Source organism: Protobothrops mucrosquamatus, unplaced genomic scaffold (assembly GCF_001527695.2).
Source record: "Protobothrops mucrosquamatus isolate PMUCROS unplaced genomic scaffold, P.Mucros_1.0 scaffold876, whole genome shotgun sequence".
NCBI lineage: Eukaryota > Metazoa > Chordata > Lepidosauria > Squamata > Viperidae > Protobothrops > Protobothrops mucrosquamatus.
The window spans coordinates 75,415-92,832 of NW_015387130.1; the positions used below are offsets into that span (position 1 = coordinate 75,415).

Below are 17,418 nucleotides of genomic sequence, written 5' to 3' on the forward strand. Positions count from 1 at the left end.
TTCTTAGCTAAGGGCTCTAAATATACCCTAAAACAGGGCTACGTCAAGTAGTCCAACATGGAGGATAAATGAAAAAGAAAAACCAATCTGGAGAACAACAGGCATGACGACCCTAATCTGTTTACTCTGGCAAAAGAACAAGTAGTATTGTCATCTGTAATATAATTGATGAAACTGGAAATGGCTGCTGGTGAATTTATTCTTGAAAAAACCTCTATTGACTTACATCTTTTGCAAACTACGTTGTTCTGCTGGACTCTCCGTTCAGCTATGCTGGAGAGCTTACCTGGTTTTGGGTGGAATAAGCATCTGTCGTTGTGAAAATGCTCTTTACAGCTAAGTTTATAAAATGTCACATATTCTGTGAGAATATAATAGCCCATTTTCTGGCTGAATGTTTTCACAAGATTTGTACCTCCTTCTCTGATGATTTGCTGCCGTGAATTTGACACAGAACTGCAGGTCTCAAATGGTTTCACCTGGAGATGCCCCCAGAGATAAATCCTGACTGAAAAGAGGTAGAAAACTGAGGTACTTAGCAATTGTGACTAGCTGAGTTTTCTTGGCCCTGCCTTCCTAACCCAAGCGCTCCACCTTTGCTGAATTTCTTCATGGATCTTGGTGGCCAGGTAGTCCTCAACTTACAACAGTCCATTTAGTGACCATTCAAAGTTACAACGGCACTGAAAAAAGCAACTTATGACCATTTTTCACACTTATGACCATTGCAGCATCCCCAGGGTCAGGTGATCAAAATTCAGATGCTTCACAACTGATTCATATTTATGACAGCTGCATTCTCCTGGGGTCATGTGATCCCCTTTTGTGACCTGCTGACCAGCAAAGTCAACAGGGAAGCCAGATTCACTTACCCACCATGTCCCTAACTTAACGACTGCAGTGATTCACTTAACAACCGTGCGCAAGAAGGATCGTACAACGGGGCAAAACTCACTTAACAAACGTCTCACTCAGCAACAGAAATGTTGGGCTCCATTGTGGTCATGAACCGAGGACTATCTGTATTTGGGGGGAGGAGGGAGGGAAATGTACCTACCTAGGTCTCGGACACACCTGCTTTACCTATTTGTACACAGTTTCTCTACACGTGCATGATAGAAATCTTGCCGTGTGGGAATCTCACCCCAACCTGCTGCCAATATTTGGAATGAACCAGGCGTGACCCCGTCCTTTTCCTGCGCGGATGCAATTAGGGTTGCCAGGTCTGCTTCCAAAAAATAGCGGACAAGCGGGGGGGGGGGTGTTAAGTAGTAAAAAAAGTTTAAAAAAAATTACAATTAAATTATATATTTTCTTACAAACATTTTAACACGTATTAAAATAATCACTTCAAAACTTTACTTAAAATTCCAAACATCAAATATATTATAATAATATGTAAAATATTATTTTGAATAAAAAAAAATGTCCACTATTTTGTAAAAAAAAAAAATAGTGAACATAATGTGAAAAAAGTGGACTGTCCGCTCAAATAGTGGACACCTGGCAACTCTAGATGCAATTGAGGAAGAGAAGGCCGCCGCCGCCGCCGCCGCCGCCGCCACCCCCGGTCACTTCTGGCTGGGCTGCCAAGACAGGCCCGCCCTCTGCTCAGAGGCGCCAGAGGGCCACCGCCGGGCGCGGGGCGAAAGCGCGGGCAGTGAGCGCCGAAAGCTGGCAGCCCATTTGGAGACGTGGGTCTCTCTTTCTCTCTCTAGGCGTCGAAGCCGGTCCTGCCCGCCGGCAGCGCCATCTCACGGCCGGGATTGGGCGGGAGGCGTGCCTCCTTCCCCCTCCCTCTCGGCCCGGAGGATGCTGCGCGGGTGGGAGCTCCGCGGGGCCGGGGCAGCCGGCTGTGCTCAGTCGGTCGGCCAGTGGGGCGCAGGTAGGAGGCTCGCGCGCCCTCGCCGCCCCGCTCCGTCTCGTCGGCCATGGCCAGCGCGGCCGTCGAAATCCTGGCTTTCCTGCTGGTCATCTCTGGCTGGGTGCTGGTGTCCTCCACGCTGCCCACCGACTACTGGAAGGTGTCCTCCATCGACGGCACCGTCATCACTACGGCCACTTTCTGGGCCAACCTTTGGAAGACCTGCGTGACCGACTCCACCGGGGTGTCCAACTGCAAGGACTTTCCCTCCATGCTGGCGCTGGACGGTCTGCAAGGCTCCCCTTCTCTCCCTTCCCTTCCCTTCCCTTCCCCTCGGTTAAGCTAGTGGTGTCCGCCCTGCCTAGTGGAAGGGGGGGCCCGGCGGGGTTCCGTATCGTGGGCGCTGCTCTCCTACAAGGAGCGGGGTGAGGTGTGGGGGGGTCCATTCAGCCACCGAGCGATTGGCTCCAGCACCTCCGTCTCAAATCCGCTTTAATTTAGATGATCACAGGAATAACGGTGTATATTTGCTCCCGTGTGACTTGATTGCTTTGTCTCCTTATTTTTGTTTTGAAGTTGATAGTAGAAGAATTGGTTGAGGGTACAAACATCCTTTGCATATTTAGAGATGTGAAATCCTGAAAGAAATGTCTAAATTGTAGTGGGTTAATTTTCTTTTCATTCTAGTTAAGGTTCTTTTTGAAGAGAACCGTTTCTTTCTAATTATTGTCTGCTTTCCTGATCGTCTTCTTTCCTAAAACGTAATGTCTGTTTGCCTTGTTTTGGACTTGAGTTGCTAATGAACAGTTGCTTTTGGCTCTAAAGCTGCACTTGCCCACTAAAGCATCTCAGGAATTTGCCTGTCACAAGTTCCTATCTCAGTGCCATGGATAAATCAATACAAAACCAAATATCTGAAATGTCAGTCTTTTAATTACAACACTTATATGATTTTGATTTGATTTGATTTTGATTTTATTAAATTTATACCCCGCCCTTCTCCCGGAGGACTCAGGGCGGCTTACAGCCAGTTTAAAACAATGGTACAGTACAATACAAAATTTAAAAAGATTAAAAATATCTATTCAAATTTGGCCGCTTCTACTAAAAATTTAATTTAAAACCCCTTTAAAATACCCCTAGGCCAGTCCTGCCTGCTGAAATAACCAGGTCTTAAGGGCGCGGNCTGGCTGACGGCACCCTGAGGAGGCCCTCTCTGTGGGAGCGTATCGGCCGGTGGGAGGCAATCTGTGGCAGAAGGCGGTCTCGGAGGTAACCAGGTCCAATGCCATGGTGCGCTTTGAAGATGATAATCAACACCTTGAAGCACACTCGGAAGGCCACAGGCAGCCAGTGCAGCTCGCGCAGCAGCGGCGTTACATGGGTAGCCCTCGACTCAAAACAGTTCATTTAGTGGCCGTTGAAAGTTACAATGGCACTGAAAAATGTGACTTATGGTCGTTTTTCATAGTTACGACTTTTGCAGCATCCCCAGGATCATGTGATCAGAAGTCGGATGGTTGGAAACTGGTTTATATTTATGACCTTTGCTGTGCCCCAGGATCGTTTGATCCCCTTTTGCGACCTTCTGGCAAGCAAAGTCAATGAGGAAGCCAGGTTCACTTAACAACCGGGTTACTAAACTTATCAACTGCAGTGGTTCACTTAACAACTGTGGCAAGAAAAGTCGAAAAATGGAGCAAAACTCAACTTAACAAATGTCTCACTTAACAACAGAAATTTTGGGCTCAACTGTGGTCGTAAGTCAACTGTAACTGATTGTAACTGATTTTAAAAATTCCTTAAGGTATCCACATCTTGGAAAAAAAAGGATAAGATCATTTCTGGCATGTCAATCTTGCCAAGGATATTTTGATCACTCTTTTCCTCTTAGGTATGTGCAGATAGGCTGGGAGGAGCAGGAAAATGGTGCAGCTCAACAGCTCAGATGAATGAAAGGTGCCTTACTCAGTTGGCTTTTCTACCAGAGCTGTCCTATAAATCTGTCAAGGACCAGTTTGTCAAACATGACTTACCCACGTAGAGTAATTCACGAGCTCCTCATTGATTATTTCACCCAGAGATTATTGCAGATCTCTTCTGCAATCTCTTTTTGTGAGACCCATTTAGGAAATCCCTATAATGGATCCCTTTGAGTGGTAGTTGCCAAGTTCAGGTCGACTTACGGCCACAATTGAGCCCAAAATTTCTGTGGCTAAGTGAGAAATTTGTTAAGTCCCATTTTATGACTTTTCTTGTCACGTTGCTTAAATGAATCATCGCAGTTAAGTTGATTCTATATACACAGTTGTTAAGTGAATCTGGCTTCCTCATTGACTTTGCTTGTCAGAAGGTCACAAAAGCTGATCACATGACCCCCAGGATACGGCAACCTTCATAAATATGAACCACTTATCAAGCATCCGAATGTAAATCATGTGACCATGGGGATGCTGCAATGGTCATAAGTGTGAAAGATGGTCATAAGTCACTTTTTTCAGTGCCGTTGCAACTTCAGTCACTAAATGAACTGTTGAAAGTTGAGGACTACCTGTATTTACTGGAGCTGGAGCTGAGACAAGGAAAATATAGCTCCTGGAAGAAATTAGCCTCAAGGCCCCATCATTACTATCCAGAATCCCTTACCCCAAAATTGCATTGCTAAAATTTTATGTGGCTAATAATTATCTGGTTTTCTGTCTGTTGGGGGCAATACTTAGATCATATATTTTAGTTTTAAGTCATACCTCCAAATTATTGCTTTGGATAGCGAGATTATTTGGATAGTAGGATATTAAATGATAGATAGATAGATAGATAGATAGATAGATAGATAGATAGATAGATAGATAGATAGATAGATAGATAGATAGATAGATAGATAGATAGATAGATAGACTGAAAATTCTAATTCTTATCCTACCATCACCCTGCATAATTTAAGAGAGTGCACTCAAAGTAAACAGCCTGAAGCCCCCTCAAAACTAAAAACTAGGATTGGTTTATAAATGAGCATTAACTTTTAAGTTGTCATATGAAAGGGAAATCCTTCCTTACTATTCTTCTTGGTGCAAAATAGTTTAATTTTGTTTTCTAAGAGCTATTCTTTTTCAATCATAAGTACTTCAAGAGTGGTAAAGTAATTAATATGCTGATTATTTAAATTTAGTTCAGCTTAGCATTGAATAACTTACTCAGCTTTTGTATTGCCAGAGGTAGAGATAGTGAAAGTTTATGACAGTCTTTGAAATATTAAAATAGCTGCATACATTTAAATGATCTTTCCCCTCTCTTATAGGATTAAATATGAAGATATTAAATTTAAGTAAATATTAATTTATTACCAGCAGTAGCTCCTGCTACTATTTAAAAATTCAATCCATCTAGATTTAGCCCACCTTTATTTCAGCAAGAGTTCACAATATAAGAGTACTGTACTTAATTTTTAGATTTTTATTTATTTTTTCACATCACTTATAAGGAATATTGAGGATCAGCTATGTTGTCCACAGGTTATGTAATCTAATTTTTTCCAGTTAAGACTTTTTAGAATCATCACCATCCTATAGTTAAAATACCATCCCCTTTCATTCTGTTTTAGATGAATTCCTGCTCTGATCATTTGAAGCAGTGGAAACATTTTTTTGTCCCAATCTATAAAGGAAGAAAGGAATTAAAGGGGTTGACCTATAGCACCTGAGAATGATGGGTTTTCAGTATAATCCCTACATTTACAGCATACTTTCTCTGCCTGAATGGGTGAGATGGGCTGATGTTATAGGGAGAAGACAGTTCCATAGATAACCTGAGCCCATGCCATGTAGGGCTTTAAGGGTCATAACCAACCCTTAAATTGGACCTGGAAGCAAACCAGCACCCAATGCAGCTCATACAGCAGAAGTGTTATGGCACCATCTTTTAAAGGTCCAGCATTGCTCATGCAGCCACATTCTCTACTAGCTGAAGCTTATCAAACTTTCTCTCATGCTTGTATTACTTCTGCAGTTGGTTAAGTTTTTGCAATTCTTTTTTTAAAAGTATTGTAAAAGGCATAAACAGGAATACAGGAAGTGGGCTGGAAAAAGTCACTCATCTGTTCTTCTCACCACATAACACCAGGGGTGTTCATAATTTGAGGAATGACCATAGCTGCCCAAAATATACAGGTTGCCATCGTGTAACATTTGAAGTTATACTCTTGTGGCTTCATACTTTTCACATGAGATAAACTGGGGACTGTAGTCTGTGAAATGCTGCTTATAAGTGCCCATTAGACTAGTGCAGGGGTAGGCAACCTTGGCTCTTTTATGACTCATGGACTTCAACTTCCAGAATTCCTGAGCCAGCTATGCTGACTCAGGAATTCTGGGAGTTCAAGTCCACGAGTCATAAAAGAGCCAGGGTTGCCTGCCCCTAGACTAGGTTTCTCAACCCCAGCAGTTTTAAGATGTGGGGACTTCAATTCCCAAAAGTGAAGAGTTCTTGGCTATGGAGCAAACCATTATCTTGGTGAGTTAATTGCCTCTATTTTCCAAGACAGTAGAAACCTTCTGGCATATGGAAGGAGCTACTATTTCTGTTTTCTCCTCTCATCATTTTGACCTGAACCATGTGAAAATATGCCCTGTTGGTATCTTGTGTTTCTGTATAATAACAATAAAATCAGTCAATCAGAAGCTCGTGGTTTGTTTGACATGGCAGGTTTAGAAGATTGCCAATGGCTCTTTACAGGAGGGTGAGGCTGTGTTGAGCTTTCTTATGGAGATGATACTCTGAATCCAGTGGTTCTGGACAGCTATCATCCTGTTTCCATCCTCTCTTTTTTACTACTAGAAGACTAGCTTCATAGCACCCTAGAAGAGGATTATTTGGACTCTAAATGTGAATGTGATACCATCAGTGACTCTCTTGGGTGTCCTCTGCCAGGATCTGGACTAGGAGAATGTGCCCCTCTTGGACCTCTCAGCCACCTTTGATATTATCAACCATGGGTCATCTGCAGGGCTTGGATATGTGAAGCATTCTTTGCAAAGATTCTATTCCTTCTTTGCGGGGTGGTTTCAATGTGTAGTAATGCTTGAGGAGAATCAGCCTGATATGTGAGAAGTTGCACAGATCAACCCTCTGTCCCCTGTTCTTTAACATCTATGTAAACCTACCAGATAGGATCATCTGACAATTTGGAGTACAGTTTCACCAGTATGTCCATGATATAAGAGCTATTCTAGCTGAGGAGAGATGCTGTTAGTGTCCTTTCCTGGGCTTTAAGGATGGGAGAGGACAGTGTAAAGCTGAGCTCAAGAGTTGTTGCTTGTACATCAGGATTTCTTGTTGCAACCAGTGATGTCTCTTGACAAACAGACACTACCCATGGAAGAGCAGGTCTGCAATTTGAGAGCCCTTCTGGAAGAGTAGGTAGAAGCCATGGCCAGAGGGACCTATGTCCAGCTTCCAGGGTGTACCAATCACAACTGTATCTGGGGCAAAAGGACCTGACTTAAAGAATTCATGTTCCTATTACTACCCAGTTAGATTACTGCAATATATTTCTCATAAAGCTGCTTTTAAAGAAACCTCAGAAATGGTAATTGGACTGGAATGCAGCAGTCCATATGCTTCCTGATTCCTGTCATTTGCAGCACATAAACCCAAATCTATAGGCCTTTTATGTCTTGGCACCTGGTCTGCCAAGTTGCAACCAGTATCAGCCCAATACACAGGTAGTCCTCCTTACAACAGTTCATTTAGTGACCATTTGAAGTTACAACAACAATGAAAAAAGTGACTTATGACCATTTTTCACACTTATGACCATTGCAGCATAACCCAAGGTCATGTCATCAAAATTCAGATGCCTGGCAACTGACTCATATTTGACGGTTGAAGTGCCTTGGGGTCATGTGATCAGCTCCTGCGATCTTCTGACAAGTAAAGTCAATGGGGAATTCAGATTCACTTAACAACCGTGTAACTAACTTAACAACTACAGTGGTTCACTTAACAACTGTGCCAAGAAAGGTTGTAAAATTCATTTAACAAATGTTTCACTTAGCAACAGAAATTTTGAGCTCAATTATGGTCATAATTTGAGGACTATCTGTATGAAACCAGGGAAATACGACTTATAGTCCCACATTTCTGAGAGGTTCGGGGATTGAAGCTAGAAGCAGTACAGAAGAATTCTGGAGCTGATTCTTGTTAAAGATGAAGCTGTCCCCTCCTTGTTAGCTTTTAGGAAAATGTTAAAAACTGAATTTTTGTAGAGAGTTTTTTCTATAAATCTATATTTGACGTCTTCTTGATGGTTTTTTCCCCTTGCTTGTTTTTTATCTTTATTTTTGTTGTTATATTTAATAAGTGTGTTATGACTTTATCCATCTTTGTTATTTTGATTGCTTTTTAATCTGATGATGGATGTTTTAATTTTTGTTTTGTGTACTCTATGTGAGTTGCCAAGAGTTGTTTGATTACAGCAGTGCAAAAGTTTGATTCCTAAATACATAAAAGGCAGAGGCTGCTGGATAAAATGTGGAGGCTGAGATTTTTCATGATCCCAATACCGCCACCTCATTTATAAGGTTACATACCGCTAATACTGTATAGTACAGAGAAATCCTTGACATTTCCATTTAAGCATCTTAATAAAGCATCTGAGCTACTATTAATTTTTTTTGTAGTAATATGGAATTTAGATCGTTCTCATTGCTGTGGCTAAAAATTAAGAGTATGATTTGTGTTCATGGATAACAAAAATGTGCCGAACAATATATTTTTCATTATGATTTTCAGTCTCAGCACTTGCAGTTTATGTTTCTTATCATGTTTAGATAGATGGCACATTTCTCTTGATACATTAATGATGCTGGCACCACCTTAAACACAGTCATCACCAAATTTTAATGAAGCATTTTTGTAAGGTGATGCATCTACTGATATATTAGCATTTTGAAAGACCTGTCAAAATTGATGACAGTTAAATTGTAGATAGGAAACCAGGAAATAAATGAACGGATTATACTTTTACTCATTGCTTACTTTGGTTCATATTGGGTAATATGAACCCAATATGGGTTCATATTGGGTAATATGAACCCAATACTCTTTCCTGGAAGGTCCTTAATTAAATCTTTGAGTCTCTGGGATGAGATATAAATCATTCTTTTGCATTCAGATGTTCTAATGATACTGTGAAATTACATCAAAATATATCCCAAGTTTATAGCACCAAACGTAGAGGCAGAATAAGACAAATTACAATTAATTTATAAAACACTAACCAATATTGTTTTATGGAATGTTTGCTTATAGTAATGTTTTAAACAGAGGATTTACTTTTACTTATACAGCTGAACTAATGCACAAAATGCCCATCTTTTCTTGAACTTAGGTGAATTGCTTCCCACATTTAGTAACTTGTGTTGATTTTTTCCCCTCACTTTTAAGAAAAAATTATAATTCTCAGGAATGGAACTCTCCATAATTTAACAATATAGTTTTGATCCTGGTCTCCAGGCAAACAGAAAAACAGACTTAACTTTCTTTTGTATCATTTCCTGCAGTTGTCTTTTTTTAAGACTACATATACTTTTTTCCTCAATCTACCCTTGTAAGACACAATTTTAGTCGCCTGACCATTCTTACTTTGCCCTCTTTTGCATCTCTTCATTTTTTTTAAATATTTCCTAAAATGTGGCAGTCAGAATTACTCAATTTTATGTTACTTACCTTACCAGCAGAGAATAGAGTAGAATGTGTGGTAATCTGGAAAGCATGTATGCTTAATGCAACTTATATCTGCTCTTTTTATGCCCCGTGCTGACCTAGTTACAATTATAGCTATAATTTCCACAATTGTCTTTACTGATACTATTGTAAACCAGGAATTATTAAGCATTATTTCTAAAACTGTTCTTTTTTTTTTAAAGAAATCATTCTTTCCCAGCCCTTTTCTACAACTAGCAAATGCATTTTGAGTTTTGTTTTCTATTGCATTTTAGTCCAGCTTCTTAGATGTATATTCACTCATATCTTTTTCTAATGATATGTCACTTAGATAATTGTTTTGTTTTTTGTGTACTGGGATTGTTAGAGTCAAAAACAATGTTGGAAATCATTGTATATTCCTTTGATTGAATAATAAAATGTGTACGATAGTGTCTTCTTCTAGATCCAGTCACATTTGCTTTTTGTTTATTTATGGCTTCTGCCACTGCCTGGAGATGCTTTCAGGCAAAGGGAATGTACTGTTGTGTTAGTTTTAGGCAGGTTGACCCTTGCTATCTTGTGATACTATGAACATTGTCCTCTGTTTGAGAGGTAAAATATAGAGGTCTTCACCTCATCCTTAGGGTAAATTTGTGAATTCCCAGAGAAACTATGTTTGTGAATCAGAGACTTACCTAAACCTTGAGCCTTGAGGGGAGGACAGAACACCTGGAAAGAAATTCAGTTTCTTTCATCTGTATAAAGAAGGATAGGCAAGCACAGTCTTCTAAGAGTTTTACAAAACAGAATTTCTGCACGTGCAGTTTTATTCTCTCCTATCTGAAAACTTGGACTTTATAAATACAAGTGTCAGAGTGCAAGTGCAGTACAGAATTCTGCTCAGAAGGATTTATAATCTGATGCGTTCCAGATATGTGGATTATAAAATGCGTATTAGATTCCTACTAGCATGTTCATGAATGGTTGACAGAACTCATAGTCCTGCACAACTGAAAGTTACTGTAAAATTATGACTTACAATGACACATCTTATCTCTGACAATTCCAAGCTACACAGTGCAACCATGTTTTATAGTGGATCAATTTGAAGTTCATAAAGCATCTAGAGGTGGTATCGTTCTACTTTCGGATGACATGCTTAACTCTTACAAAACTATAATGTTTAAGAAATTGACCCAATGCAGCCAGTTGTGAAGGGAGCCAGTCAGTGGATGGAAAGCAGTAGTAGTGCAGTTCATTCACCACTTAAGTTTTGATTAAATATGAGGTAAGATCCAACCCAAATTGTAGGAGTAAGAGCCAGCATATGAAATTCATTTCTAACTTTATAAAGTCCCAATTTATATTTGATAAAGGCTATATGTAAGATCATGTTTCCCTTAGGCATCCCAAAAATCTAATATAAGGTGGATGATGGGTAGAGAGGTTTCTTTATAAGTTTCACCCCATTTATTTGTAAGCATTTTAATTCTCTCAAGTATTTAACTCTCCAGTTGCTCTAATGTTATGAATCTAGTATTGTTTTTATGATTTCATTTTGTATATTTGTATTCTGTTTCACTTCCATGTAAACAATTTTATGCTGGCAGAAGGGCAATAGAAAATATCTAAAATGAAGAAACAACAAGCATCCTCAAAGTCCTGGGTAATTGAATAGGTTTTATCAATTTAATATATTTAATCCATTAAGGAATTTGCTCTACAAGTCAATTCACACCTGTTAAGGCGTTTGTCTTGCCATTCATGGCTTTTGAGAGATGGTAGGATAACATCTCCTTCCAAGATCTTGTCTGATCTTTGTGCGTTTAGTAGAATCTATGTTTATGTTTTGTTAAACTGTTGATTGTATCATCTGTGGTCTTCTGGACTAATGTCCTCCACGTGTATTAATCAGTCACACTGTTCTGTAGTTGAGAATGAGCTCTTTTTGTTAGCAGGTTATTCCTCAGAAATCTGTCAAAAGTTGAAAAAATTTCTTCAATCATAATAGCTAGCTTATGATATGATCATTTTCATGCTAGAGCAGAGGTCTCCAACCTTTCTGGGCTCAAGGACCGGAGGGAAGGAAAGCAGCTTCAAAATTGGTGCACGCATGCGCGCGCACACGGGGCCATGCACATTGGTGCGGCACTAGCAGCCCTGTTCACTCATGCAGCATGCACTGGTTCTGTGCCCATGCGTGAACAGCCACGCACCCTCCAGGGTGGCTAGTGGCCCGTTCACACACACGCAAATGGGCCACGCAAACCACCCAGGCTAGCAGCGCATGTGCAAACAGGTTGTGGACACCCGCCCGCTAGCATCCCCGTTCGCACCCACACACGTGCAAACAGGACCATGGGTGCGAGTGCGGGGAATGCACACCCACGCATGTGCGCACCGGCCAGCCATTTCCGCGGCCTGCTGGTTAAATTTTAATGTTAGAGTTTTATTTGTGTTTTGTTGTGCTCACTATTATATGAAACTTAATCAATCATCATAGATAGATTTTGTTTATTCATAATAGTGTCAAAATAATTGAAGCATTAGTAATAACTTATTATGATTTTGATTCTTTTGTTTTTAAACACCTGTAACTTTATCTTTCTGAATGTGTTTTACAAAACCAGTGATGTAAGAACTGCTACTGGCATAGTTGTAAGTATAGCATGTAATAACCACATAGCTCATATTGAGTTTCTTAATATATGGAGTGATAAAAGATGACGTCCAGTTCTCTCCTGGTTCCGTTTACCTGTATAAACTGCAGGAATGTTTTGTAAGGGGGGATTGGGTACTTATTTTATATCCCCGGTAGGGAGCATGTATCACCAAAAAGCCAGGCTAAAAAGCTGTGATTTCTACCCAGCTACTTGCACTTATAAGGACTGCTCCATGTTTTGAATTGGCTGGGCATCTCTGCCATATTGTTCATATGGGCACCTACCTTCCTTCCTTCCTTCCTGTCTTTTGGTCCACTTGAAGCAAACTGCCTCTGGACATTTGATCAATCCTGCTTTAACACAGGGGCTGCGCTTATGGTATAGTGAACCACATTGAACCACAAAATACTCGATCACATTTTACTTTAATATTGTGTGAATCCAGTCTATATTGTTAGTTAATGGTTCAGTGTGCCCTATGAGTTGGATTGGATGAACATTCTGCACATTCTTTTCATACTGGCCATGTGAATCTGGTATGTTTTGCTTGTGAGAACTAATTATGTCCTTCCTTCTTTACTCCTTACTCTGTTATTTGTGAAAAATCACATGCTGGCATGTAAATGATGGGTGGCAGCCATTTTGTTATGCTTGGGGTAAATCTTTACCATTTTGCCCAGGAGATATAACTATAAATTACCTTGAAAGGACCTCTGGGTAAATAACTTCATGCTCCAGCACATTTAATGTCTCAATTAGCTACTAACAATGCCAATAAATTGAATGTGTCGGAAAGTAATGACTTCCGTGGCTAATTTTGATCTATATAAATAGCAAAAAAAAGTTACAAAGAAAGATCTCCAAGAAAACTGAATATCCATTTTTAGTAATAAAAACTAGATGTAGGTAACTTTTCACTTCTTACGGAATCTAGCTTAACAGCCATGTCCAATGCTCCATCAGGTATAATGTTAGTTCCTGTGTTGTTTCTTATTTAGAAAAGCACAAAAAAGTAAGAATGTGCTCCAGGCCTATATTTATGGTTGAAATTAGGTATGTGCATTTACAGTTAACTAAAGGCCTTTTTAAACGACTATGCCTCAGTATACAATCCTTAATAAAATATAAACCTATAAAATTTTAAATAATGGGGAATTTGTTTTGAAATGTGGTTTTTCTACAATGGCACCATCATAAAGAAAAAAACCAGTCTTTTTAAAAAAATTACTTTTGTTCCTTCTGTATCAATTTAATATAAATAAGATAAATGAGAGAAGATTAGTGCTAGAAAAAGTGTCACTAGCAAATTTTCTAATATTGTTATGTCATTAGTTGGACAGTTTTGACTTGTTGATTTGGATGTCAAAATGCAGATCTTTATACAAACAACACTCATATTTATTAGTGGAGAAATGGGAATGGGAGTGCATTTCCCTAGATAGCCTTTTCTGATAGGGGTGGGGGATGACTTTAAGGGGTGAGTCAGAACTGCAGGATATGAAGTATTGGATGGAACTTGGCCAAAAACTAAACTTGATTTAATTTCATTTGTTATTCATTAAAATTAAATACAGTTAATGACTACTTTTCAGTTATAGATTTAACAATTTTCTGAATCCATCATATTTTGATCCTCAAGGCTATACTCAAGACCATTGGAGCAATCTGCAGTGGTGGTCTCAGACTGTGCAACTCTAATCTAGGCTGCCCCCATTTATATTACATTTGAAGCTCACTGTATGAAGTGGTTCTGTTTGCAGTATTTACACATACAGATCTTTCTCTGAAGGGTGGGTCTGCCCTCTTTCTTAACATTCTTCTTCTTTCGCACCAAGAACCACAATCACAAGGCACAGTTAACATGGTCTTGTAGCTTCCTTTTTATATTCCTTGAATGGGTGGAGGGGTTTCTGAACATCCCTTATTTTAATGATTTTCTTTTTGAAGAAATAACTGAGAGATCCTACTACCCCAGGCTTTTAACAGCTTCTGTACATCAAAACAATGAAGTGAAGCTTTCACTTTACCTGTAAGGGAAATGCTTTCAGCATTATAAGGGATAATGTCACAACAATAACAACAAAAGTTAGTACAGTCATATATCAGAATCAAATAATAGAGAGAAATGTTTCATCCTCTTGATGTACAAAGAGTAATATATCCAAATTAGTTGTCTTGTTCCGTAATAGTGATCTGATGGTGTAACTTGGCAATTAGATAATTTTGAGATCTCTGTTCACCATAATAGTAACCTACGTTTTGGTTCGGCCAGGTAACTTTTAAAAAGTATCTATAGTAGTCTTTATGTCATGTCAGAATATGGTAGAAATATAGCAAATATGTCCTATTGCATTTCATAACCTGTCAGATCTGCCATCTTCAGCTTTGCTGGCATCCTGTCATAACTTGTTGTGGGAGGGAGGAAGGAGACAATTGGCATGTGAAGAGTAGAGATGAGCAAGGCGGGTCGGGTGTGTGTGACAGGTTTGATGGAACTCAGAGGTGTGAGAACCTCCAATCTTCAAGGACACCAAACCTGGCAAAAGAATGTGAACTGCATGCACCAAACATCCGAGCTGTTCCCGAAACACCTATACGGCATGACATTGGACAGAGACAATGGGGTGAGGGCCAGGGAGAAGGGGAAAATCTGTAATGCTTTGCATGGGAACCTTAGATCTAGCCTTGCTTTTGCTTCAACCCACTAATCCTTAGTAAAAGAACCTATCACTTCAATCAAATGGAGTTGAGGGTCTTTATTTCCTAGGGACCTAGCTGGGGTAGGTCTGACATAACCCTGGAACCGGAGATTTGCTCCATCTGCTCTTCATGGCTGAGAAGCTCCACAGCTGTGGAAGACCAAGGACTCTCTTTGGGCAGGAAAGATTACTGACTTCTTTACTCCTTTTCCACTTAGCAATGTTATTGCTATTGCTTTTACTTTTTAAAGATCTTTTATAATAGGGGCATTTGTATATCCGTATGTTGCTAGATAATCTCCTAAATCTGAATTCAGGCATCTCTTGAACTCTGAATGAAATTTAATCTAAATCACGTTATCAATATGGATGCAGTCCAAAACTGATCATAGATAAATTTGCTTACAGTTACTGCCAAGAGCTACTGATAATCTATATGGTGAAGTAAATGAATGAACTATTGAAAGTTCATTTAAAATTATGAGGCAAATGAAGATATCAGGAAAAAATGGGTATTTTGGTCACTGCTAACAAAACCCTCTCCCACTTCCCAAATTAGCACTGAGAATATACAAAGTGTTGGCAGGGAACAACATGAAAATTATCCCACCATCTAAAAAGTAGCCATCTTTCTTGTGGCCAAGTCTGCTTAGAGCAGATCCATTTCTTGAGTAAGGAACAGGGAGAAAATTGCTTTCCCTTTTGGTTTGCTCTGTGCTGTCAGTGTGATACAGAGAATGCCAAGAGATAAATTGAACTTTGAGTAGGAAACAACAGAGAAACAGTAGGAACATGTAAACAGAAGAGAATATGGGAACAGTGATTATTTCAGTTGTTTGTATTTGGATTATATTTATATTTCTTGCATTTGTACAAAACACCAAACATTAAATCAATAATACTGGCTGGGTTTTGCAGTATCACATCAAGCTGTGAATTAACCTACTATATTTTAGAACACAGACCATAGAATAACAGAGTTGGAAGGGACTTTGGAGGTCTTTTAGTCCAACCCCCTGCTTGAACAGGAGACTCTTATACCATTTCAGTCAAATAGCTATCCAGTCTCTTCTTAAAAGCCTCCAATGATGGAACTACATTATGGACCTAATGTAGCTAGCTTCTGGTTCAGACTGATGAGCAAACACAGATGGATAGTATAAGGATAAGTAACTTTAAATTTCTCGCTGCTGCTGTCCTTTATTGCAAAATATCATGTAAACCCAGAATTTAGAGTAAATAAATTATAGGCAGGTGTACTGTATTGTTCAACAAAATCACTCTAGGGTGGGATGCAAATGCAGGTAGGGCTGGTGAAAAAATTGCCTGCTTAGTTTCCTGCTATTTGCAAGTTACCCACCATTTCCCAGGTTCTTTACCTCTCTGGACTTGTGTCTTGAATTCCCTTCTGTGCTTTCCTGCTGGCTCAAAATACATGTGACTTTTTGATCTGACAACCTAAAATCACAGAATTTGCAAAATGAAAGCAAAAAAATACAGACAGGGCTAGAAAATCTTATTCTTTTATAGCAGTATTGTTTTTTATATTGAGAATCTCTTGCAAAACACAGAATACCCGACTTTTATGAATATATCAATTGCATTCTATGTAACTGTTATTGGAACTTGAAAAACGGATCCCTCAACCATTTAATATTTACACTGCTGAAATTAAAAGTAGTTATCTTTGAGCTTCTGAGCTCACTAGATTTTTAGGACCACTATTAATATGTTTCTTTAAAAAAGGATTGGGGGGGGGGGCATTTCAGCTTCTTAAACTAATTTAGAGTTATTTCTGGTCTTTTATTGCTTCATTTGAAAACCACTCATCAATATCAATTCAATACTGTAGAGTGTAGGATAGAAAGAATGAGAGAAGATATAAATACAGTGGGAGCTTTTTTTTGCCTGTTTGAAGGCGATCACAATTTGGTCCCATAATATGGTCTACCTACTGCAAATTCCTTTTCCCTTCTTTATACAGACTATTTTATAAGCAGCTATAGCACTTTGCAACTGCAGGCTTCAAAATAATTTACCCAATTTGTACCAGCAAGATGTAACTTGAAATCTCTTCATATAAAAATAATAAACCACTTTTCAGTTGAGCAAAAATGTTTCCCAGGCCTTGTAATAGAGAATCAAATGTTTGAAGAATAAGTCCCTGAGGTGTTAAATTCTGAAGCATGCAGGGATAGTTTGTTTCAGAACTTTTGTGCAGTTGATCAAAAGCAATCATTGAGTGATCCTTGGTGGGGTTTCTGCAGATGTCCTCTTATAAAAGATAGATAGGATGGGTATATAGATTGGTGACAATAATCCAAGCACTGACACAGTGGACGTTACTAAGATCACTGAACCAATAGGGTGTTAACAATAAAGTTGGGAGCACTTTTATTTCTAGTACAAACTAGTGTATTCAGATTTACATTGTCTGCTGTATCTTCTCCCACCCTTCCCACTCTGCTAGGTTCTGCTATGTGAATTA

General features: G+C 39.2%; 1 protein-coding gene across 3 annotated transcripts in view; it reads left to right on the forward strand.

The window, feature by feature from the left end:
• Nucleotides 1–17,418, forward strand: part of CLDN10 (claudin 10) — a 50,779-nt gene that overhangs the window by 29,780 nt on the left and 3,581 nt on the right. The window contains exon 1 of one of the 3 annotated variants that reach the window (XM_015819233.1): nt 1,932–2,151. The exons of the other annotated variants lie outside the window; for them this stretch is intronic. Coding sequence (XP_015674719.1) covers nt 1,932–2,151 — 220 coding nt within the window. Of the gene's footprint in view, nt 1–1,931; nt 2,152–17,418 lie in introns of those variants that run through there. 3 annotated transcript variants of the gene reach the window in all.